The sequence below is a fragment of the Electrophorus electricus genome, chromosome 18 (genome assembly GCF_041902795.1).
Source record: "Electrophorus electricus isolate QZ-2024a chromosome 18, ASM4190279v1, whole genome shotgun sequence".
Classification (NCBI taxonomy): domain Eukaryota; kingdom Metazoa; phylum Chordata; class Actinopteri; order Gymnotiformes; family Gymnotidae; genus Electrophorus; species Electrophorus electricus.
In genome coordinates this window covers 1386215-1412323 of record NC_137514.1, presented here as the reverse complement: position 1 = coordinate 1412323, position 26109 = coordinate 1386215, and the positions used below count along the sequence as shown (strand labels likewise).

Here is a 26109-nt window from a genome sequence, read left to right as displayed (position 1 = left end):
CTCTCTCTCTCTCTCTCATATATATATATATATATATATAACTTGCATTACACAGAAAATTAAACTGGAAAAAAACACAAATTCCTAAAAGACTACTTCACATTTTTCATGACTGCTTTCAAATTTTAAAGTGCAAAACTACTTTTTTAGACTTAAAAAGCATGTGGTGTGGTTTGAAGCACTGTCTATTATGATATAATAAACTCATTACCCCTGCGCTTGACTGTTACAAGGATAATAGAAAGCCCTGTTGTGTGACTTTTCAATAGGTTTATTCACTGTTTTCACAGCTATTTGATATATTTGTTTTACTTTAAATTTTTAAAATAAGTGAAGTTACATCCACATTCAGAGCAGAGATACAGTTTTCATCTGTATGAATGTGCTGGTGTTGGTCTACATTACTCTAAAGAGCAAAACTCTTTCCGCAGTAATACAGCTTCTATTCTGTGTGAGTGCGCTGGTGTTGGTGAAGATTACTCTGAGTAAAACTCTTTCCACACACTGAGCAATGATACGGCTTCTCTCCTGAGTATACTTTTGCTTCATCTCCATCAGTGCAAAAGGTTGCATTCGAAGTAAAGGAGCTATACAAGACCTCATACTGTGTTCAGTGTGAATACTGTTCTACTACAGTAGGACTCAACATTTAACGTTAACTGCTGTACTGCTGCCCCTGACAACTGCATTGAAAATAGTTACTAAAATGTGCCTGTAACAGTATAACAGATTTTTAGCACCTGTATTAAGATAAGTGTGACGGAAGGATTTAAAAGAAAAAGATATTGATGACAAAGCTGGTTATTGTCTCTATAGGTAACATACTGATTTATGTTTTTCAAAGAAACTTTTGAATTAATTAATAAATGAATATTACTAAACAAAAACACCACCCAAGAGTAGCCAATGTTCATGGCCTCTTCTTTGTCTATCAGTTCTCCCTGGTAGGGCCCAAAATGTGCACCAACCAGAACAGTCTGACCCTTATTAAACACCCCAAAGCCGGCATCAGGAATACTGGACTTCAGAAACTCCAGACCGTTTGGAAGTATCTGTCTGGCTCGATCTGTGACCCCACAGGAACAGGGGCATCTGAGATGATGAGAGGTAGACCATGAACCTCACACTTATCGATGAAGGAAGATCTACACTCCTCACAGTCTGGAGGGACAGGAGATGAGAGGAAATGATGCCCAGGACACTAGATATGACATCAAGACTGAAAAGTTCAGATAGGAGAAAGACAGGAAATGTATGTTTTGCTGTTTTTCTCCTTTAATGAAAAGGAGATTCCACCCTCACACTAATAAACCAACTACATTAGGAAAGTATAATACAAAATAATATAGTGCAGTTATACTGCAAATGTGATTTGCTAAAATTTATTGGAAAACCATAATGACTCTCAAGAGAACAACTGTTTCATGAATTTGGACAAAACTGTTTTTGGTTTTCAGAGCAGGTCATCAGATAGGAGAATAAGATGTGAAATTTCTGCTTTGCTGCATCACTCCTTATATGAAGAACAGAGTTACATCCTCAAACACCTTTTTCATGCACCACATTTAAAATGCACAAACTGAAGCAGTTTTGTATATCATAATAATCATACTGTAATTATGATAGTCCTGTACTAAAAAAATAAATTAAAAAAAATAAAATTGAGTAGATGATAGTTAAAATCCACGCAGAGATACACAAGCAAGTAAACATGGTGTTACTGATGTGAAGCACCTCTTTCACATAACACCCTTGGTGCCTTTTTCTATGTCTGAGTTAAATCCACAACCCAGCTGAATTACACAGGTCTGGGGTGAATACTGGGGTAGTTAAACATAGTTAACCAAAGCCCATCACTGATCAAATCTGAGTGATAATAGTTAATTATTGGAGAATGTTCAGTCCATGGAAATCCATTGTCTATGAGTCGATGAATGCATGCGCATGAGTGTATAAATGTGTGAATGTGTGAGTGAACAAGTGAGTAACAAGTCAGTTCTATGAGATAGTTGGTGAGTAAAAAGACTGTAGTTATCAGGGAGTGTAATTGAGCCCAGATTGAACATCCATGTTAATCCATGACACTTGTAATGAGCACTGTTGTTTTACAGAACTAATCTTCATCTATAGGTTCCTCCTCTTAAGTGTAACTAACTCTCGGCCTGTTGTGGAGGTTAATGCCATGAGAGTAGCTGTTTTGCTGCACTGTGTCTTTATTCAAACTGCAATCTAATGTGGAATCAGACACACATACACACCCCAATCCAGTTAATGTCTGGAAAACAGTGTGAGAAATTAATTAAAAATCAATTACAAATACTACATTGTCACATTTATATATGTTACCAGGGAAGTGGTAGCTCAGTGGTTAAGGTATTTGTCTAGTAATCAGAAGGTTGTCAGTTCAAACACCACCAAGCTGCCACTGTTGGGCCCCTGAGCAAGGCCCTTAACTCTCAATTACTCAAGTTGCACTCAGTCATAATTGTAAATTGCTTTGGATAAAAGGCATCAGGTAAATGTTAACCTGATTTATGGGAGCTGGGCTTCTGGATAGTTCCATTCTGTTGGTCCATAGAGGTGCTGAGGTGCACAGAGACTGATGTCCCTCCCCCACCTAAAGTGGTACAGGCCTCAGTTTTCACATCCAGAGGTAATGACCATAGAACAAAAATGCTCATTTACCAAAAACAAGCAAATGATACACTCATTTGCGCAGTTCATAAACCAAAGAATAAAATGCTCATGATACAAATACTTCCTATATATTCTCTCAGTTCATGAACCCCACATACTAATTCAATGACCAATCACCAAATTTTTCCTTAATAAAAATAAATAAATAACAGGTGAAAAATGTATTTTTTTCCTGGTACTATTATAAAACTTATTATAAAAACTGTATAATGCAATGATAAATATGTATAATACTACATGATAAAACAGTGTATAATACTACATAATTATAACTGTGTATAATACTACATTATACCTGTGTATTACATGTGATAACTACATGTAATACAGTGATATTTGTGTAATACAGTGCCACTATTCCTTTGGCAGTCTTGCAGAGGTAATGGTAATCCTTGCAGAGGTAATGGCAGAACTGGAAGAAAAAGCTCATTTCTCAAAACAAGCTCATGAAACAAGCTCTCCTTACATATTCTCTCAGTTCATAAATCAAAGAACATAGATGATCAAGAAACAAACACTGCTTACATACTCTCTCAGTCCAAAATACCAAAAACAATGTTTTTTGAGATACGGGTGGGGGTTGTGTAGAATGACATTGAGAGTTACTGTATTAATCCTGTTAAAAAGGGTCTATATCACAGTATGTGGTGGGACTAGAAGTTACTGTGTTAATCCTGTTTAAAAGGGTCTATATCCTAACACCCAAAACAAACATTAACAATTCCTTCCCTATTTCCCCCCTTTCTGCTGATTTTCTGTTTCTCATTATATATAGACCCACAATATAGAGCATTTTTTTTCAGAAACCTATGTCTTACTAAAAACAGGTTGTAATTGCTTTGAACATCAGATTTAGAAAGGATGAGCTACAGTAGGAGAGTCAGGCTTATCTAGGATCATTAAATGAGGAACACAGTAGATTTAAATCATAGTATCAGGCCAGTAGCTCTGACCATGACTGTTCCAAACTTCTTAAATAATAAATGAGAGGATCCACTGTCTTCCACAACCTGTCCATGTAAAACATAATCCAGCAGAAGCATGACAGGCCAACTATGACCTCATTACACACGAACATGAACATGAACATATGAACATATGTCTAGACAACCTCCTTTAATAGAAAACATTAAAAGCTCTGTTCTCTAAACAAATTGACAACATATATGTACGTAATGCTGTTGGTACGGCATAACAATTTCTGCAGTACATCATTAACATTTTAAACTCATTAACAAATGTAAGAAGTGTATACCGATATTGGTCTGAATATACCAGGGTTGTATGCATACTTGTTTTATGTTTTATTATGAATGTTTTTTTCAAATATTCTGGAAACTATTCTAACATTAATCCAACCAAATCTGCAGCACTTCTACATGGTGTCCCTGTTAAACACTATATTGCCAGTTACATATTGAGTTTTGCCAGTCATCATATAATTGGTGTTGGAAAAAATATCTTAGCAACTAAAATTACCAATATAAGCAATATCATGTGTCTAATACTTATTATTAAGAGCTTGCTTTACAATTATTCTAATATTGTTTCTAGATATTTTTAACAACATTTGCAAACATCATCAAATGAAATTCTTATTCCAATGGAAAATTATTTAATTTTTAATGAAATTTTCTTGAAGGAATTAAAATTACCTGCCAAAGATACTTTAACTTGATAAAATAATGACACAATGATAAAGAAAACAGAAGCGGGACATGGATGTAACAATGGGATCAAATTCATGATGATGACAATAACAACTTAGGGATCGCTACAAAGGACTGTTGTGTGCGCCCTTGTATTAATATTTATCCTCACATCCTGTTTTGTGTTAATGTCAAATACATGTAAAACTACAGCCCTGAGTAGGAAAGTAAAATCACAAATGCTTTACCTGTGAGTGAACAGCAGTCTGTTCCTGGGGCTTTCTTCTGCAGGTTTTACTGCCACATGTCTCAAGGCTAGAACACACAACCATAATCACAACACCAAGCCCTGTAACTCCTCTCTACTTTTAAAATTTGCTAATTTGTTCATATAATCACAGAACCACAACCACATCTCCAAGCTCATTAACTGCTGTATTAACTAAAAGAGCACACGAACACATACATAACCATAACCAAAATTCCAAGCTCATTAGCTGCACTAGGAACACTGCTTCTTTAACACTGCTCATTGAAAGAAGAAAAACTTTTAAACAGAAGACCGTCCAATGTTTTTGAGGGATCATGTGCTTCTGAAGGACATTAACCTTACATTCACATTTTACATTTACTAATTACATTTTACAACTGAGCCACTGCCATGTAAAACTGTTCTACAAAAAACGATCTTCAAAGTCACCACATGTCTGCGTAAATGCAATCATGTCATTAATGAGTGAAAAATCTTTCTAAAACCCACTTGGAAAGTCCAGGCTGGGTGTCCACTCATTCTCTGAGTCACTGTGATTATTAAGGGGAACTTCTCGCCGAACTCTACATTGTCTCATGTAGGTAGGGACAGTGCAGTTCAACCCTAAAAGATACAAGTAGAGAAAGAAAGGTGGTATTACTATTCAATCAACAAATGCCTACACAATAATTAGCTTTCGCTCTGCACTTTTAAAGTGGACAACAGTTTATTCTTTTGTCATGATTTAACACAGCTACATGTGTTTTCTGAAAGACGTTTATGAAGAGTTTAATTTTTTTTTTTAAATCCCACACCTTAATACATCTTTTCACACTCTTTTTTCACATATTCTATTTTAGCCTAATTACACCGATTCAGGGATGGTAACCATGTCATTTTCTCTACTTTGAAGTAAAGGTCATTCAGCATGTTGATTTCATATGCTAATGACCTCGGATCTCATTGGCCACCTCAGTGGGGGACAGGATGGACAACATGCAGGGTGTAGAGTTCTGGTATATTTACATAACTGAACTGAAAGGATAACCGCAGAATGGGAGTGTTTATTCAAGAGAAGCAGCAAGTTTCTCCAAACTGATGTCATATCAAGCAGCAAATACAAGCAGCTGGCAAAGCTGTCCATAATCAGATGTTTGACTGTAACTCAGTAAATGCTCACTGATGGCAACCATAGCCTGATCATTTCTCTTTGCGTATTTGAAGCAGATTTTCTACCATTTCTCCAGATGCTGCCACTCTGTCTTTGAGAAGTGCACCTGATGAAACATGAGAGAATAAATAAGGTAGTCCAGTATTAAATAACATTTATCCAAGGGAGTACACACATTCAGAAAAGGCCACAATCACAAAAATGCACTGCATCCAAATTCCTTGTTGACTCAAACAGGTACAACTGGGCCTCCAAGCTAGCAAGTTTTAAGTCCGGTGATTTTGGGGTTTTGTGGGGTTTTCTCTATTGCTTATTTAATATTTATTACACTGATAAATCTATCAACAGAGTGGCTGCTTTATCTAACTCACCTCTTCAGAAGAACTCATCTTGACAAGTATAAGACACGTTCTTCATCCAACGTTATCTGGAACTGAAAATTATTACCAAAAATACCTTATACTTATATTTACACAGAAAACAATTTACAAAAAATAAATGTGTAATGTAAAACACACATTTTACAAATTCAGAATAGTTTATTAACATGGCACTTCACAGTATTACATGTGTATAATGTGATATCTTTAACAATTAAAATATCAAATTCAAACAGAGAATTTGATATGCCTCTGTTTAAACATGGCATGGATTCCGCTGTTGACCGAGACCCCTAACAGCCTTTCAGCTCTTCAGGTACAGACAAGTAAAGCCATGTTGTTGTGATTTCCAGCCCGTGCATTACTGACTAACTGGGAGGTTGCTTTTGACACTGAGGCCGTTAATCAATCCTCTGGGGTCCACACCCAAACAGCAGAATATTAAAAGGTGACAGAGAAAAAAAAGAAAATTCAAAACATTAATTTTAAATGTTATTTGGGGGGAATGGAAGGTAAATGCAATAAATAGCTATCATTCTTTGCGGAGATATTTGTTTGTCACAAATTTTAAAAAGCAATTATGCAGGACTTTTAAGATTCACAAACACCTTGCTAAGACAGGAATTTCTAAAGTCTGGACCCCAGCCCAAATGTGGCCTGTGGACAAATTTTAATTGGCCTCTGGCTTTTCTCTAAAATGGTGTCCAACTTACTGGTGTCCAACAGCCCCACAGTAAGTTGTAGTTTTTCAGAAACCTATGGTTTATCAAAAGCAATTTGTGATTGCTTTGAATATCAGCTTTAGAGAGGATAAGATGCAGTAGGTCAGAGGTAGGCAGATCCAGAATAATTAAATGAGGAATAAAACAGATTTAAATCATAGCATCAAACCGGTAGCTCTGACCATGCCTGGTCCAAACCTGCTTCTTGAATATAAATTCATGAATGAATGAGAAGATCCACTATCCTCCGTCCTTTAATAGAAAGCATACTAAAACCTCTGTCTCTAAACAAATACACTACATTCACGTAATACCTACATTATGAAATAATCCATATAACCAACATGTATATCAATCAGCTAATTAAAATCAACTGCAGTGACATATTCTGCATCTCGCTGATTAGGACAACATTAACATTACCGAAAAAACAACTAGCTAACCATCAAGAATGAGGCCCTAGCACTATTACTGGCCCTTCAACACTGCAAGGTCTATCTTGGGGGTTGCACAACCACTATTAAGGACTATATTGACAACAACCACCTTGATTTTAAAAGAGTTTTCACCTGTCCATCCACTACAAGAAAGGAGGAACAAAGCTGTGGCTGACATGCTCTCAAAGTGTTCGTTTGCGTACACTTGGAGGTTCACTTTTGTGGCAGGAGTGTTACTCTGTGATATGTCTTCATGTATTTCCAGGCGTGTGCAATGTTTTCTGTTCGTGTCTACTCCTGTTGAAGCACTACAGCACCTGATCTGGAACTCTGACCCTCATGGTTCCAAAGTCAACGTTTCTATTACATATTTGGATTGCCCTTTCTTTGTACATCTGCTTTAGAAATAGTGTACAGTGCAACAGTTCATATAGTTTTGTATAATTCTGTATCTTTTGTTTGTACTTCACACCAGTGTAGAGGCTGGTCGATGTTTTGTTTGCAGTTTTTGGTTTGTATAGGTTTTGTGGACAGTTAGCTTAGTGTGCATGTCTTTTGGTTCACTTATTTACGCCAAGTAAGGAGGTCACTGCTTGTACAGTCACTGTGGGTTTTTGTTTGTTTGTTTATTTTTTCGTTTTCAGTTTTCAGCCTTCCGGTGTTTGTACACGTCTTAATGTCATTTTGTATTTATTACTATATTGTACATATCAATTCAACCGCTCATTATCTTATCTCTGAGTGTGGTTACGTTCGTTAATCACGTTTACATAGCTCCCCGCCGTTAGTGTACCATTTACACCGGTTCACCATAGCCACAATTTCTGCTATGGACTCAGCCTACACTGGGTCGTAACACATGCAAATAAGCAAATCTGCACATCCAGACGAGACATCTAGCTAACCAAGTGCAAAATCCCAGACAGGTTACAGCCAAGCTTTATTTGCTAGGTGATTTTGCCCTCCTCTAGCTAAAGAAACATTTAGCTAATGTTACCTAACTAGGTTAGCTATCTTGATGATTAGGCCATCAACAACAGTGCAAGTGAGTTATTACAGTACTGAACCAAACTACCAATTAACTTTATTAATTTATTAATTAACCCATTAATTTTTTCATTAAATATAGGTGCAAATTCACTAGCTAGCTAACTACTGATACCACAGCTCCCACTTGTCAAACGTTAGCATTGACATTTTATGGCATTTAACTGACGCTTTTATTCAAAGTGACTTACAGTCATGGCCGAGTACAACTTCTGAGCAATTGAGGGGGGTCGAGCGAGCTAGATGAAGAGAAAGAAGAGAGGGAGTAGTATTAATGAGAACAATGAAGTGAAAAACAAAGCTTTTCTTATTGTTTCTTGCGGTCTAAAGTACAGAGCAGCGCGGCACAACCCTGCGGCGAACGATTTTCAATAGAGGAATATGGCGTCACTTTGTGTAATACAGATTATTAGATTTACAGTAAAAATTTAGGCAATAATTAAGTGCTGCTGAACCTATTCCACACATGTAAAATGTCCAAGTTCGAATATCATCCAAATTTTAGCCTTTCATTATGATTTTTGTCTTTCAGCAGCACTCGAAAGGACCATTTTATTCTGTTATGTGAAAAGTCGAGTTGTACCCGATCTTTTCGGTTTCACGGGAATAATACCTGTCGACTTTATCTGTTGGAATAGTCTATAGCGAGTCATCACTAGAACATGGTAAACCGCCACATAGGCTAATTATTTCTAACCTATTTTTTATCAAACATCGCTCGAGGAAAACATGTCAGATGTACATATTCATTCCTTCATGATTCTTTAGTAAAGGCGATGGTTATACAAGAACCATCTGCATTGTGAATCTGTTCTTAAAAGAACCTTCACAATGATTCCATATGGAAACAAAAAGGGCTTGATTGTTGTTACCATTGCAGTGCACCTGAATTGGAAAGGGTTTTACATTTACATCATTTAAAAGACTCTCTTATCCAGAGCGACATACAAAAATCCTGTAATTTACTCATAGCCATAGCCAGTACAGTAGGTTAGAGTCAAGATACCAATGAACTAGAATACTGTTGAAATACAGGGATTAATGCTGATGCCTAGAAGTGCAAAATGCATACGCTCTCTCTCAGACAACAATTCTGCCAATATCCAATGCTAATATAGGATTCTCTTCCAATATACTATGACAATCTACTGTAGTCTGCATGAATTTCTTTATCTGACACACCCGGTGAAGATGGTATACAGCTTGATACTTAGCTGAAGTAATTAACAGGTGCTATATATTTAGGCTCTATAGGATTTGGGATCCCCAATAAGGCTGGCTTTCATTTCACTTTTGTCAATTCCCGTACCTCTGAAACAGTCCAGATTCCTAAACAATTCCTGAATAATTAAAAAAAAAAAAAAAAAAAAAAAAAGAATTATGAGAATGTGTACAATATTTACTAAAATAAGTTTGAAAGAAAAAACACTTCATGAGAATATACAGTTTATTCGAACATGAAAAAATAACTATTAATAACATAACTGGTCCAAAGGGGCTCTGTCAACATTGACTGTGTAAAAATGGTAAGTGTTTGTGTCAGTAGAGATGCTACAGAAGGACAGTGTGCCAGCCAGCCAGTCTAGATACACTCCTACACTGTTACAGCAGGTGGGATGATGGGTATTGCAGAGTAACCATCATTAAAGCAATCCAGACTCCATGACTTCCTGTTAGTTACAAATACACAGTAATCAGTTTCCCTTATAGTTACCACTGTGGTCCTCTCTGCCTCCCAGTAACTGTCCACACAGTGTTTCTTGTAACACTGCTACAGCTACCACTGTGGTCCACTTACCCACCCAGTGATGGCATCCGCACAGTATCTCACCACACAGGCCCATGGAGCCCAGCTCTCAAATCTCTGGTTGATTTCAATATGGTTGATTTACCCTCATGAGTGTTACTTTTTTGTGCCACTTGGAAAGACTGAGAGGTAGATGTGTCTGTGTCCATGTTGTGAATGCACCACCAGAATCCACTCATCAGTTCTCAGGTCATCTACCTTACCCTGACTGCCAGGCGAGTTCGATCAGAGATAACATTATCAATGCAGCACTGAGACTTGAACTCGCTATCCTGTATATATTTCTGAAATGTGTTTTTTTTTTTTTACAATGTTTACTTACTGTGTTTTCCTGTGTGTGATTATCCTAGTAAGAGAATGGAAGATGGCATATTGCAGCTTTACTTTATGGGAATATTTAATTTTAGGTACTCTCTTGTCTGGTCGCTTTGAAGAGTGGCAAATATGCCTACTGTAAATGATTCAGTATTAATTTGTTTGAAGCAACCCTAAGTGGTTTAAAACTCCAATGCTTTTATTTTGAAATAGACTTCTAAACGATGCCGGAAGTAAAATCCGGGGAGCTCTTCTTGACATTTTCACACGTTTTACTAATCTTTTCGAGGTAAAAAAAACAAAACAAAACAAAAAACAACAACAACAACAAAAAAAACAATATCGAATTAGTTTACTTTAAAATCCTGTCTATGTAGATAACCATTCCGACTTTGTTTTCCTGTCCGATATATCTACCTAAATTTGCCAAACCCTGGTTAGCTGCCAAAGCATCTCTAGCCAAATAAAGTTATTTGATTTTGAGGTGCAGTGGGTCTACCTAGAGAGCAAATTCTTATTACCTTTCTTAATGCCGTATCGCTGTGCTACCAAAACGAACTAAATAACAGCGTGTATGTCATGTTGATGAAAGTGGCTTGCAGGTTTGTGTCAACTCCGTTGAGTGATATCAGCGACTTTATCGCTGTGCTACCAAAACGAACTAAATAACAGCGTGTATGTCATGTTGATGAAAGTGGCTTGCAGGTTTGTGTCAACTCCGTGGAGTGATGTCAGCGACTTTATGGACGTATGACGAGGGAGATGATGGAATATTAGCACATTGTAGGAGGTCGGTTAGTCTGGGAACTGATCTTTCTATGGCGGATATTGAAAATCTACAAACAGAAATCACTGAACTGAGAAAGGAAATGTCGTTACGGGACGCAAAATTAAGACAAATAACGGACGGGGAACTTGCAAAGGAGGTATGACACCTAATTTCTCATTTGTATTAATATTTAACCAGGGTTATTAAAAGGGCAAGTTGTGCTGTAGATTGACAAGCAAAGGCGATTAAGCTCTCGCGCTCTCTCAAAATGTGGACACCAGGGGCGTCATTAGGGTGGGCTTTCGTTTCTCAGGTTTATTAAAACAGTTTAGCACCACGGACACTTTACAAGTTCCACTACACATGGCTCTACAGTGCGAATAAAACCGCGTTTGTTCTTTTAATGCGATTTTTTTTTTTTTTTTTTTTTTTTTTTTTTTTTTACTGTTCGAGCACGTGTGCGAGATTAGGTTTTGACCCTAGTACTAAACCTTTTTTAACGAGTATTCATTTAGGGGCAATACAAACGGGTTCAGCGATGTATAGAACTGGAAAAATCGGATGCATCCGTTTTGACGGGATGAAAAAAAGAGTGCTTGACGCATTGCACAGTGCGCACGTCCAAAGTACTTGACTATATATCTGCCAAGTAACCCAAGTACCAATACACAACGCGAAATTGGCTCGCTATTGTACATCGGTTAGCTAAAGCCAGGGACAGACTACATGATTTTCGTCAGATCGCTGTACTCTTCACACTGCACAACTCGTTATCTTGTAATCGGGAATCTTGAAGTCGTTGTGGCCAACGTTGTGAGTTATAGGCGACAACACACAAGATGTTTCACCATGCGACGAGTCTCTGGCCTCTATACTATAAGAAAATAAGAACATAAAATGTTTTAAGATAAGACGAGATTTTTTTTTCCCCACGCGAAAAAAAAAACACGGAAAATGACGCGATAACATGTGCGAGATGGAGTTGTTTTCTCTGTAAAGTAAAGCACATTGCACTGGCATCAACGCCAACAATAACTGCTATCGTTATTGTTGTAAAGGCGACCTACATCGAATTTGCATCCATACGATCCTTTAGTTATGTCTCCGTAAATGCAACTACGTGCCGTAGTTTTAGCCTAGTATGGTTTGAGCCACCAGGCTTAGCAAGTCAGTCAGTAAAGCTACTAACCTAGCTAGCCAGCTAGAAAGGCTAACTAAATGCTAGCTAATTTCAACTATAAAGTATTGTAGTTACACCAACTAGAAGTAATTGCACTTACCTTGTTTACTTCCATGCACACAGACCCTTGACCACCTCTAGTTTCGTTACATACCCATATTGTTTGAAAATCAGCAGTCCTAAAATCAAGTCGTGCGAACCCGGCTTTGCACATCCAGTTGTGTTAATCTTCAGGTGTGCAACAAGCAATACAGATAACGGAATAAGCGGATGGTCCTTTGCAATGTGCCCTTTAAACTTGACAAATTTTGTCCGTTTTTATATTTTGGGACCTCTGGGCTAGTTGGGCACGGTGGTCCCACTGCACATTGAATTATTGCAGCCAAAGCAAACACACCTTTTTGTCATTTTTCCATCACCTACAATTCAGCTTCTTGAGTTGTTGTCCACGGCTGGTGGCAAAATCGACAGGGCTGTAACAGTCCTAAGAGGAGTGAGTGTGTGTGGCATGTGTAAAATAGACAAGGATGAGAGCAACACCACTAACCTCTGCGTTTATCGATTTACTTGTACCAGTAAAATCAATGGCGAGAGCACATAGTAGTTCAAAGCATAAGAACAATTCTAGTGAGTGACAAAGTACGGGTAGACGTTGTGAACGGTGCCAGAGAAACGAAAATAATAAAACAGTTTACCTCCATACCGCATACCTTTCCTGATTAACAATGCAACGAAATGGCATCCGCCCCTACTCTACCATCTGTATACATTGAAGTCACCTGTAACCATGTTACCTGACTTGTCCACACCGATAGATGTGGGAAACATAAAAGCATTCTAGTAAGCAAACTAAACAGTATCGATCGTAAACTGTCAAGATGCCTTTAGTAATACCGCTCAAGCATGGCCCGAATCAGCGCTGCATACTTTCACAAAAAGCCCTAAATAATAACTCAAGCACGTCCCGAAATAATGTACACTCAATAGCCCAACCCTGTCTCTTATCCCAATGGTCCTTTAGGAGGAACGAGATAACGCATTAGCGACCACGTTATCCACACCCTTTTTGTGTTTAATTTCCAGATTATAATCCTGGATCAAACATGCGTATCGTATCAATCGCAGGTCCTGGTTGTACATCCTGGATAGGAACACCAAAACGTTGTCATCGGTGCACACCACAACAGTCAGATGTGTATATCTGACGTAAACCTCAAAATATTGGAGCCTTAAAAGCAATGCCAATGTTTCTTTCTCAATTGTAGAATCATTCAATTGATGCCCATTAAATTTACGCAAGTAATAACACAGGATGATCTATCCTCTTATCATCGTCCTGTAGAAGCACTGATCCAGCACCAACTGCTGGCCGAGCAAACTTGGGAGCAACTAGCATGGGCGTATTAAAAGGGTTTTAAAGATGTTAAAAGCATGATCACACTCAAATGACCAAAGGAAAGAAACTGAAGAACTAAGCAGCCTCGTTAGGGGTTCAACTACAGTAGAAACATTTCTACAAAATCCCCTATAATATCCAGCCATATCTAAGAATTGGCACAACTCTTGACGTGTAGTTGGGACAGGATAATTCACTATAGCAGTCACTTTAGCATCTAAGGGTCAAGCATACCCACCATCCACTTGTTCTCCCAAGTAGGTGATGGTTACTTTGCCGAATTCACATTTATCCAAATTTACGGTCTGCAAACGCCTTCTGCAAATGCTGAAAAAGAACATGCAAAGACTTCACTCTGACTGGACCAATCAGGCGAATACACAACCAAGTCATCCAAATAAGTGGAACAATCTGGCACATCACCCAAAACAGTATTAATTAGTCTCTGGAAAGTGGCAGGTGCATTTTAAGCCCAAAAGCTATGAACCACTGCATTTTTATCAAAAGTTTCCTTCATTTTTGTCTGTACCGACTTCAGCACTTCCTGAGCAAAGTCCCATGCTTTATGTAACCGCTCACGAAATGCAGTGACCTATTCTACAACATGATGTGGTTTTTGCATCGTATCAGTACCCATAAAAGATTCTTTAAAAAGGTTCAAGGGTCCCCGTAATGTATTACCAAACACCAATTCAGAAGGACTGAAAGAAAGAGATTCTTGAATGGCTTCTCGGGCTGCAAACAAAACAAGAGGAACTCCCTCATGATTTACCAGTCTCAAAACAATATTTACAATGCATTGACTTTAAATACAGATGGAAACATTCCAGGGCATCCTGTGATTCCAGATGATAATGATAGAAATAACGGTTAACTTTTAAACTTTCCATAAAAGCAAAAGGTTTCGAGTGAAAATTCGTACCCTGATCAGTCTGGATCACTTTAGGCAAGCCAAACAGAGAAAAAACTTCACTAAGGCTTGTACAATATTTGAAGTGGTAATCCTATGTAGTGTTATAGCCTCTGGAAAACGCGTAGCGGCACACATAATGGTAAGCAGGAATTGATTTCCCAACTTCGATTTAGGTAATGACCCAACACAATCCACCAGTACCCTCTAAAAAGGTTCACCTATAACTGGTATAGGACACACCAGAGCCGATGGAATAGGTTGCTTAGGCTTACCAGTACTCTGGCAAGTATGACACGTACGACAATAAGTAACAATGTCCTTTTTTTGGCAGGCCAAAAGAAGTGTTTTAAAACCCGATGGTAAGTTTTAGTAACACCCAAGTGACCAGACCATGGACTATCATGAGCAAGATTTAAAATATACAGCCAATACTTTATAGCCACCACAATTTGGCACACAGTGTTATGTTCAGGTTCAACAACCGATTTCCACCTACGCCTTAAAATTCCAACATCGAGATAATACACTACATGCTTAGTACCCATTTCGTCCTTACTACTCAAGATAGCCAAGTATTTTTCTAAGTTATTATCTGCTTTTTGGGCTGCTATAATCTGATCACATCCCACTACACACTTATATTGCTGATTCTCAACTTCATCTGGCTCACTCATATGTTCACACTCATGCAATTTAACAGGATTCAGCACTTTATCTTCTTCTGTGTTCATACACAGAAAGGTATCAAACAAATCTACATCACCCATTGATTGTGACTGAGCCCGTGTAAGCACACATGCAGGAAAAACCTCCAGCTGTTCCTCAGTTCTTTCAACAGGGGTATCTAGAACATTTAAGTGAGGCAAAACCTCCTGCAATGTCATTACCCAAAATCAACCAGATTCCACCCACAGGCAATCGATCACAAAACAGCAACCCTAAACTGACCGGACAGTAACTCACTAGTTAACTGAATAAAGTGCAAAGGTAGTTTAACATATCCCATTTCTAAACCCTGACATACAACATGCGAACCACAATATGACAGATCCGAAAATGGTAAAACTCCCACTAAAACAAAAGATTTGGAAGCCCCAGAATCTCTTAAAATTTTAAGAGGTGTAAAATCATCTACATTGGCAAACGAACACCACCATTTAAAATGAAAGGCTTATAGCTTGGGTCCAAATCAACCTCTTTAGATAACATATGCTTTTGCATTTGCTTTGTTTTAATGTTTTATATCAATAATCACAAGGTAGAAACTCATCTTTCACTGTATTTATGTGTTTGACATCTTTCAGATTAGCTGGTGTTTAGCCTTTAAAACCCAAAGTTACCTTTCTGACACCAGAATCCTATTTTCTGGTCTACTGTATCTGCTGGACTGCTATTGAGAAGCAGAACGAAAAGGCAGTGTGACTGTTAACTCACCTTCTAAGCAGATCCAGTTACTCTCTGCTTTTTGTTTGTTGGTTGTTGCAGGGATCAGAGAATGCCATCTCACCAACATTTCCCTGTAAGAGTCAATCTGATTCCATACTAATAACATGGCATCATGGCCAACTAGGTGAAGAACAACATCATGGCAACCCAGGTGAAGACCATCACATGCTGCCCAAAGTGAAAGAGGAACCTGATCTGGCTGAAGATCCCATATTAATAACTTGGCATCATGACAACCCAGCTGAAGCCCATTACCATGGCAAGCCAGGTGAAAACCAACACATGTTGCCCAAAGTGAAAAAAGAACCTGGTCTGGATGCTGTTTGTACAACAGAACTGAACTGTCTACAAACTCACCTTGAATCTTACCTTTGTCAGCCAAAGCTGGAGAATGTAGTTACAGTTCACAAAAATGAACCAGCCCCCATAGAAATAACCATCTCAGTACATGATGGAGGACTCCAGCACGCACTGCAGTGTTTTAGTGACCCAAACCCCATAGATTCCCTGGGCTCCCTGGGCTGTAATGGTGGAGACCAGCACACACTGCAGATTCCATTAAAGACATGTTCAGTGAGACTGGTGGACTGCAGGAAAATGCTGGAGCGAAATGGAAACACAACGAGGGGAAATCTGGAAGGTGAGAGGATCATAAAAACTGAGATAATGAGAAGAGTGACATTAATGATAATAATGAATATTTTATTAGTTCATTAGTTGTATTAACAGAAATACAGTGATGATTTTCCTCATAACTAATTCCCACCCATCAGGAAAGTCTTACCTATAACACAACCTCTCACCTGCTTCCTCTAAGACACATGCAGCCAATCTCTACCTCTTATCAAGCTGTAACACATTTACCTAACACTTTTAACCAGAGCAACTTACGACTTGAGTAATTGAGGGTTAAGGGCCTTGCTCAGGGGCCCCAACAGTGGCATCTTGGCAGTGATGGGGCTTGAACCAGCAACCTTCCAATTACAAGTCAAGTACCTTAACCACTACTCCTACTACTACTGAGCTACTAGTGCCAATATGTTATCCACCCCCTCCTGATGCATACACTCACAGACACCTATAATTGGATAGTGTCAATGTGAGTGACAGTGGATAGACAGTATGCCACCACTCTCCCTGAGAGCAGAGTCAATTTTGCTCTTTCAGGCTTCCAGCCATGAACAGCTGTGGCAAATGAATAATTTCATTTATGGTTTAATTAATAAATTTGTCTTATTATAAAGTAAAGTACTAAAAAATAATATTTAAATTTGTGGAAATTTGTATAAAGCGAGTTTTTAATATCCAAAACACATCTTAGAGCAAATACTAGAATAATAAATGTTAATGAAGTGGTACAATGATCAATCAGTCCAGCACAAAAATCAAATTGCACACATGTTGAGCAGGTTGAACAAGGTGCTGGCATCACCAAGGTCATTTGATTCCTATGGAGCACACAAACTGTCATACTTATAAATATTTGTATGCTGCTCTGGGTGAGAGCAAAATGTGAAATGGAGGAAAATAGAGCAGCTTTAGGAGCTGCCTTTAAGTGATTTTTTTTCTGAGATTTGCTCCCGAGTTCTGGTAGCTGATCACCTGCTTTGTGTCATGCTTTCATGAATTTACAAATGTATTGTTTTGGTTCTGTTTCATGTTCATTTTGCATTTATGAAATTACAGATGAACCCAGTCACTTGGCTTCTGATCTAAGCAGCATGTCTTCAGGACAGACCAGTAACATGAGAAGCGCAAAACATCTTCACAACATAAAAGAACTTTCTCTAGCAAGCACAAGAAACACCAAGCACAGGAAACTACAGTCTGAAGAGAAAAACTACAGTTGTGCTTCATACATAAAGCAGGTCATTAATTCCTCCAGCCATGGATCTGACCAGAGTGTTCAGGATGAGGAGAGGGCCCACTGGTGCTCTAACTGTGGGAGGAGCTTCACCACTGACTTTAACCTTCACAGACATTTGAAGCTGCATGCTGGTGAGAAGCCCTATCGGTGCTCCCATTGTGGAAAGCATTTCTCACAGCTGTTCAACCTCATGGCTCATCAAAGAGTTCACACTGGAGAAAAACCATTCCAATGCAGTGTGTGCAAAAAACATTTCTCGCAAGCATCGAAATTGAAGACTCATAAGAGAATACACACTGGAGAGAAGCCTTACATCTGTCATGCCTGTGGAAAGGGCTTCTCTGATTCATCTACTTACCATAAGCACCAAAGAATCCATACTGGAGAGAGACCTTATGCTTGTTCAATCTGCGGGAAATGTTTCGGGCAGTCAGCCCACCTGCTTAAACACAACATATCCCATAATCGGAAGCCCTACAGCTGCTCTACCTGTGGGAAGAATTTCTCCAAACCATTAAGCCTTATTAAACACACGACATTACACACTTGTGAAACCAGTACCAATCAACCTTCAGCAAACATTTAGTTTATAATTTACTTATATCTCATCACAGACTGTGTACTGCAGAGTAGTATACATAAGACAAGGCATTATTAGGCTTTTATGCATTCATTTTCATTTTTGAGAAATATTAGTAGTAAAAGAAAATGGATCAAAGATATGTATAAAGTTTTCAAACTACCAAAAAATAAAACAGAAGTTGCTATTTCCCAAAAGACCTTATGTTCACTGGAGTGTCAGCTTTCCATTATATTACTTCCATTCCAACCATCCATTTATATTAGCCAATAAAGCCAATAATTAATTTTTATTGTAATTCATCTGAATGTACATTAGTAAAATGTTGTTCTTTGAAAAAAGTTTTTTTCCAAAGAAATTAATTTTATCCATTTTTCTAATCATAAGATTAGATTTCCATGTGTAGAACTGTAACTATCAAGAAAAATCACATTGTATTATTTGGAATACCATATATTTGATGTGTCATAGTAACAACTCAAAAGTTTTTTTGTTTTTTTTCCCCAAAATGTTCCTGCTTTATACTGAAAAAGATGCAAAAATGTATGAAAATATCTTTCACTTCAGCTTTTGAGATTTGTTTTCCTGTTATATCCTGTTGTGGGTCAAAAGGAGGGTATGAGTTGAGTGATTTGATATTATATAATGTTAAATGAATAGACTTTGGACTATTTACCAAATGTACATCTCATTTTTTCACCCATTCTAGTGTGTTCACTCATCCTCCTTTTTTGGGGACCCTCCTCATTTTTGGTGGCCTGTCCCTAGAAATGCCCCCTTTCTTATAATCTTTTCTGATTGTATTCATAGTCTCGTAAAGGAACATTTGCAGGGAAGCATCATCCAATCCATTCAAAGACAAGGCAAGCATGGAACTAAGAATGTTCTTCACAGTCCTTACCTGTCATTCCCATATTTCTCCAATAAGGCTTGAATAGGGTGTATTCATGCTGAAATCATGTTGTTTATTTGTGGATAGTCGATTCTGGTCAATCTTCTTAAGGGCTTCACTAAATTCATTTTTGGCACCAATGAAATTCCTTCCTTGATCAGACTTGATCTGGCACACTTATAGCTATGAAGCACTGTACAGCATTAATAAATGCATCGTAAACAGAAACATGTGAAAAGGAGACCATATCTCTTGTGAACTTTGTTCCTTCCCTTGTTAAAAATCTTCTGAATCTTCTACACCCAACACACAGAATGTTAGATGCTACTACCCCATAGATGCCTGGAATCCAAAACCCATTTGAAGGAATTTCATTTATTGTGATTCCTTTACCCTGATGCTGAACCTTCTCATGATTATGAGCAATTATTAAGTTGGTAACATGATGGCTCTTGGGAAGTATTATGAGATTCTTGATAAAATTAGGTAGGGATGAGTGACACAAACTTCCTCCCACACTCAAGACACCATCATTGTACATAGAGAGATCCAAATGGAACATCAGGCAATGGGCTAGTAGTTGGTAGTCTTCAATGCGTCTCGGTAGACCTGCCTTTACAAATCCTTAATTATGACAAGTACTGCCATTTCCCTTTCCATCATTGTAGTGAGACTGCCTGATGTGTACTTGGTAACCTAGAAGGCAAGCAACTCCTTGGATGTCTTGGGCCAAGGAAGAAAAGTTAATTAGATTGTCTACTAGACTTATCTTTCACATTTCTTCAATAAAGCACCTGAGCTTTCACTTCTGGATCTTGTAATGGTCAGTCATTTGTGTACTGTCCCTTTAAGTTATGTTTACGTAAAATGCATGTGCATGTAAGCCACGCAGAGGAGGTTTTGGTTTGTATTGTACATGATGGACATTACTGGACCCAGCTCCTCTATTGTCATTATTTAACTTCTCTAGTAACGTGTTTATGAGCTTTGGATGTTTCTACAGTTCATGTATGAACTGTCTACAATACTCCCAAGAGCAAGCGTATGTCATGTAGCAAATAAACAAGCAATATTACTACAAAACTGAGTGAGTCTGACTCGCATCTCTCCTCTACATACTTCACCAGCCCCAAAGTCCTCTGCTCATCTGGGTTGGAGTAAAACTTAAATAGGACTAACTCTAAAGGGTTACAACTGGCACCCGAACATTTCTCTTCTCACTCTCTGGACCTGGTCGCGTCAGTCAGTACAAACTTTACTAATGTTCATCCCGCTGCACAGAATGGTGGTCAGATGTATTTTTCTGTTTTTTTTTTCCTATTTTGCTCTGCGGAAGGTTCCAAGAAGGTTTGGGTACATTGGACTGAAATTACTCACAAACTATATATTTCAAGCATCAGCTCCATTGTAATATCTGTGTAATATCACTGTTGTTGCTGTTTCTGTACTGTACTTTGTCTATATTCTGAGAATTTACATGTACATGTTGTTTGTTCATACATCAGCCTGTAATTGAAAACAGTGAAGACCGTTTGTTAATTTTTGCACAGAAAATGGTGACTTACTCAAGTTTAAATTTTGATTCAGACGTACTGCCTGTAAACTCTGTGACTGACCATGAGTGTGCAGTACTGCAACTGACTAGAGCAGAGCTTAAAACACAAGTCAGGCTGTTAAAAGCCGAAATAGCTAAGTTACAAGACTGCCTGGGTGACGCTGTTGATGCACAGAAGAATCTTCTGAATCGTTGGGAGAAAGTGATTAATCCAACACATGCTCCCTGTGCTGCTTCTCCAACACCTAACCCTCCAGTTGCTACTTCCACTCCACTTTATACTGATTTGTCTTGCCACGCTCCGATCTCCCATCAACCCATGACAGCTAATATTAACCAGCTTCAAAGCTCAGCCTACAGTCCACATTATTTCCTGGAATTAAGTCCATCAGCCAGAGCTTTCACTACTGTCCTTCATCAAATAAAACTTGAACCCCCTGTATTCAGTGGTGATAGTGAGGTGCAACCGGAAAAATGGCTGCAGCAGGTGGAAATTTACATGTCTTCTCTTGCTTTGAATGATGACCAATTGCTGCTTGAACTCCCAAGATTCCTTATGAAGGAGCCCAAGAAATGGTTCGCTGGCCATACAAATCTCGTAATTTCATGGGACCAGTTCTGTGACTTATTCAAGAAGGTTTTTCTTCTGGCTGACCTTCAAGAATGCATTCTATGTGTTATACTAAACTGTTTCCAATTACCCAATGAGCCCCTTCCTACATTTGTTGCTCATATGATCAATAAGTTTGACAAAGTAAGGTTCCCACCAACAGGACAGGAACAAGTTACAATTATCTGCAGACGAGCTATTGCAAAATAGAGAGTTATCCTCTATGGCCCGACTATCTCCTCTGTAGTTGACTTACTAATGCATGCCCATGAACTGCACTCTGCACTCGGCCCATGCTATCCATTCCAGCCCCAAGAGCAGTAGATAAGTAAGCCTGTGAAAAATAGAGTCTGCTTTAACTGGTTATACATCTCGCAACTGCCCTAACTGTAATGTTGTTGCAAACACAGAGACTGGTAATGCTCAGAAGCAAATGGAAGGTGAATCTGGCCATCTGGATTGTAGTGACACAACGAGTGGTGCTAATGAAAGAGGGTGAAAACAGACCGGCAAACAATCAGAAAACTTCAGAGGAGAGAGGACGTTTCACAGAGGCAGCCCTCCCTCCAGATCCTAAACTCACCTCAAATGTTGATTCATCACATGACCCACCCAGTTTAGTTCATGTGGAAGACATTTCTTCTAATGCATTCTGGAACTTGCCACTGAGAGTGAAAGTCAACCTTAATGCTAAAGCACTAGATGCTACGCTTGACACAGGTGCTTCACTGTCAGCCATATGGGCAGAGCTTTTTGACCAGTCTATTGGCAATACTCAGCCCTGGGGAGCTCCACCAATTCAACTTGCAGATGGCACCTGCTGTAATCCTGATGGGATTGTATGGTTGACCATTGTCTTTATGGGTAAGCGTAGATAACTGTAGATAAACTGTAGATAAAGCCAAACTAATGAGTCTTCTGGAAGTATTCAGCCTATAGTTTGATGGACACCTAGGTCATACCGATCTGACAGAGCATGTTATTAATACAATTTCCTTTCCAGAAGTAAGTTTCTTACCACACTAGATCTAGCCTGCGGCTACTGGCAAGTCTCTGTAGAGGAGGAGTCCAGGCCTAAAATGGCTTTTATCTCCCACTGTGGTCTATTCCAGTTCCGGGTTCTCCCATTCGGCCTCAGTAGCGCTCCTGCAACATGCTGGACTCATATACAAGTGCTGTGCAGTTTACTTGGATGACATCGTTGTTGCCACACCAACATTCGAGCAGCACCTGGCTGACCTAAGATAAGTGCTGTCCAGACTTGAATCAGCGGGTCTCTCTTTAAAACTGATTAATTGACAGTTGTGTCTAAAAGAGCTCACTTTCCTTGAGTACCATGTTACCCCATCAGGTATTCTACCAGACCTAGACAAAGTGAAGGCTGTGGCTAACTTTAAAACCCCAAGCACAGTGAGACACATGAGGCAATTCCTGGGTCTTACAAGCTACTATCATTGCTTCATTGAAGACTACGCATGTCATGCAGAGCCTGTTTGCACCCATGAAACTGGACACTCAGTTCATCTGGGATGAAAAATGTGAAGCTGCAATGAACTTCTTGAAGGGTTGTCTGACTTCAGCACCTGTTTTGATGTTCCCTGAGTTTGGCCGCCCCTTCTTCATTCATACGGATGCTTCTGAGGCCTCGACACAGCTTTAATGCAGAAAGACAAGGATGATTGGGATGTGGCAGTTGCATATGCTAGCCATGCTCTATGCAAGGCTGAGAACTGTAATGGAGTATTGGAGCAGTAACGGACATTCTACCCGATTTTGCGATTATTGGCGGTCTGGATCTCCATGCCCTGCCTCCTGTCATTCCCACAGATCATGAACATCTGCGACAACTACAGCTGGCCGACCCTGTAACTGGCTAAGAGACCTTGAGAACATGCCCGAAAGTCAGTGCATAGTGGCTGATAAAGTACTCTGTCCAGGATGGTCTGCTACACTACACTAACCCAAAAGCATCTTGTGCGATGCATCCCATGAAAAAACTAAAGTTGTTTGCCCTCTTGTCTTTGAGAAATGCTCTGCTGAAGTACTATCATGATCACCCAACAGCCGGTCACTTAGGAGTCACAAAAACATTAGCCCGATTGCGGCTCAGATTTTTCTGGCCCAAATTACCTTTGGATGTCAAGGGATACATTTCTTCCTGCACAATGTGTCAGCTCATAAAACCTAGTCAGAAGAAGCCCGCTGGCTTTATGATTCTCATTCGGCCCAAGAAACCATAGGAGTACACTGGAGTGGATTTTGTGGGCCCGCTACCTCACACACCTAGTGGGAATGCATATATTATTGTGTTTGTTTACTTTTCAAAGTGGGTGGAAGTGTCTGCTGTGAGAGAAGCTCACATCACTGCCAACAAATTCATGAGCGAAGTGTTTGTGAGTCATGGAGCCCCTACCTACCTTATTTCCGACAGGGGATTTCCATTTGTGAGCAACTTCTTTAAACACGTGGTCTCTGCACTGGGGACTGAGCACAGGCTGACTACTTAGTATCACCCACAAACTAACAGAGCACATCAACCGCACAATCCACTTGTATGTGGGTGACAAGTACACTTCTTGGGACAGATTCATAACCCAGATCTGCTTTGCGCTACGTACTGTACCACATGAGAGCACAGGATACAGTCCCTCAGTGATGTTGTACGATCATGAACTTGACACTCCACTCAACCTGATCACACAACCTTCGTCTATTGGCCATGAAAGGCCGGCCGTTCCCTACCCAGAGACTTTAAATGCGTCAGTGCTGGGGGCGCATGACGACGCTCGGGCAGTACTTGAAAGCAGTCATATTAGGCGGCAACATTATGGTGACCAAAGACGCCGGGATGTGTCCTACCATGAAGGTGACTTAGTCAAAGTAAAAACCCACCCCAAAACTGATGCAGTCGCAAATTTCACAGCTAAGTTAGCCCCTGTATATGCTAGGCCCTACCGTGTCTCACGAAGGCTTTTAGATGTGAATTTCAGATTGTCGAGGGAGGATACGGGTGAAGACGCAGGTGTTTTTCATGTGGTCAATATGCAATCATTCCACACATGGGACTCAACTACCCCACCTGGGGACAACCAATGTTCAGCAGGAGCGCAGGAGCTGTCAGCGGGGACGGAGGACCTACCCAAAACGTCCTTGTCAGAGACAGAGCTCCATCACTGTGACCTACCTGCTGGCATGGATGCAAACAATGTGGACGCTTTGATGACTGGCAAAGAGCCTTGTGCTCACCCTGACATTGACTTCGGAGCTCAAGATGCTGGCACAACTGGCACTACTCACTAAGGCCTAGATGCATACCTAGGATCACCTCCAGTTGGTCAGAAACAAGATGGACTAACCCCTGTCACTCTTAAAGACTAGGCTTTTGAGTGCGTTACATTCATAGACTGCTGGGATTTGTTACATGCCACTGCACTACAGTGTTTGGTTATTTGCGTGCTGTTGTTCAAAAAGAAAAAAAAATAGTATTCTGTACTCCTTGGTGTGTTATACTACATTGACTGTATTTTGTTTTCATCAGGGAATATGCTATACTGTCATGTATGCCTAGTATTTGCATGTTACTCTGTATGCTATCACTATATAATAACTTCTGTTTCTTGAGTTACGGCTGAGGGCAGCCTTTAATTGGCCCAGGGCAAATATGTAACGGTCAGTAAATAGTGCACTGTCCCTTTCAGTTACGTTTACGTAAAATGCATGTGCATGTAGGCCACGCAGAGGAGGTTTTGTTTTGTACTGTATATGACACATTACTAGACCCAACTCTTCTTTGTTATTATTTAACTTCTCTAGTAACACGTTTATGAGCTTTGGATGTTTCTACAGTTCATGTATGAACTGTCTACAATACTCCAAGAGCAAGCCTGTGTCATGTAACGAATAAACCAGCAAGATTACTACAAAACTGAGTGAGTCTGACTCGCGTCTCCCCCACATGCGTCACAGGCTTCCCTCTACCAGCCCCAAAGCCCTCTGCTCATCCAGGTTGGAGTAAAACTTTAATAGGACTAACTCCAAAGTGTAACAATCTCCTAAAGGTAGCTCTAAAACACTGTTCTCAAAAAATGAAATTTCAATTTTCCATAAAAATTCAGGGTCAGTAAACCACTTTGAATGTAAAATTTAATTAACCTTGAGGCCTCAGGATGCATAATTTGCAGGGTTGATCTCAGTTGGAACATAATGCCGTTGCTGAGGTGTTGTACTAGGGTGTATCCTTTGAAGATGATTGGCCACAAATGTATGGAACTGATAAGCCTCATTACCAATATATCCCAAAACAATAATTGAATCAGTCAAAAAATATTCTGCATCTACCTCATCCATTCTTTCCTAAGTATGTCACTCATCTTAACTGAGATGTCTGTTGCTGTTAGCTCAAGCCTTGGGATGATAGTGACCTTAG

The 26109-nt window shown here is 39.3% G+C and overlaps 1 protein-coding gene and 1 long non-coding RNA gene across 2 annotated transcripts; one reads left to right on the top strand and one right to left on the bottom strand.

Annotated features, from left to right (window-relative positions):
• Positions 1 to 41: 41 nt before the first annotated feature.
• Positions 42 to 12922, bottom strand: LOC145652066 (uncharacterized). Its single transcript, XR_014118260.1, has 7 exons — positions 12525 to 12922; positions 8545 to 8592; positions 6139 to 6200; positions 5777 to 5873; positions 5107 to 5220; positions 4595 to 4661; positions 42 to 2617 (listed from the first exon to the last, which is right to left on the bottom strand). It is a non-coding gene; the product is annotated as an uncharacterized LOC145652066 (long non-coding RNA).
• Positions 10568 to 20323, top strand: LOC145652055 (uncharacterized). Its single transcript, XM_081701380.1, has 3 exons — positions 10568 to 11401; positions 16219 to 16819; positions 17866 to 20323. The coding sequence occupies exons 1-3, from the start codon at positions 11204 to 11206 to the stop codon at positions 18630 to 18632; spliced, it is 1566 nt and encodes a 521-aa protein (XP_081557506.1). The 5' UTR covers positions 10568 to 11203; the 3' UTR covers positions 18633 to 20323.
• Positions 20324 to 26109: the final 5786 nt, after the last annotated feature.

Coding starts and splice junctions, on each gene's coding strand:
- LOC145652055 (XM_081701380.1), top strand. CDS start 11,204: ATGTCAGCGACTTTATGGACGTATGACGAGGGAGATGATGGAATATTA. Junction 11,402..16,218: donor ACGGGGAACTTGCAAAGGAG/GTATGACACCTA, acceptor TGGTTGTTGCAG/GGATCAGAGAATGCCATCTC. Junction 16,820..17,865: donor AACGAGGGGAAATCTGGAAG/GTGAGAGGATCA, acceptor ATGAAATTACAG/ATGAACCCAGTCACTTGGCT.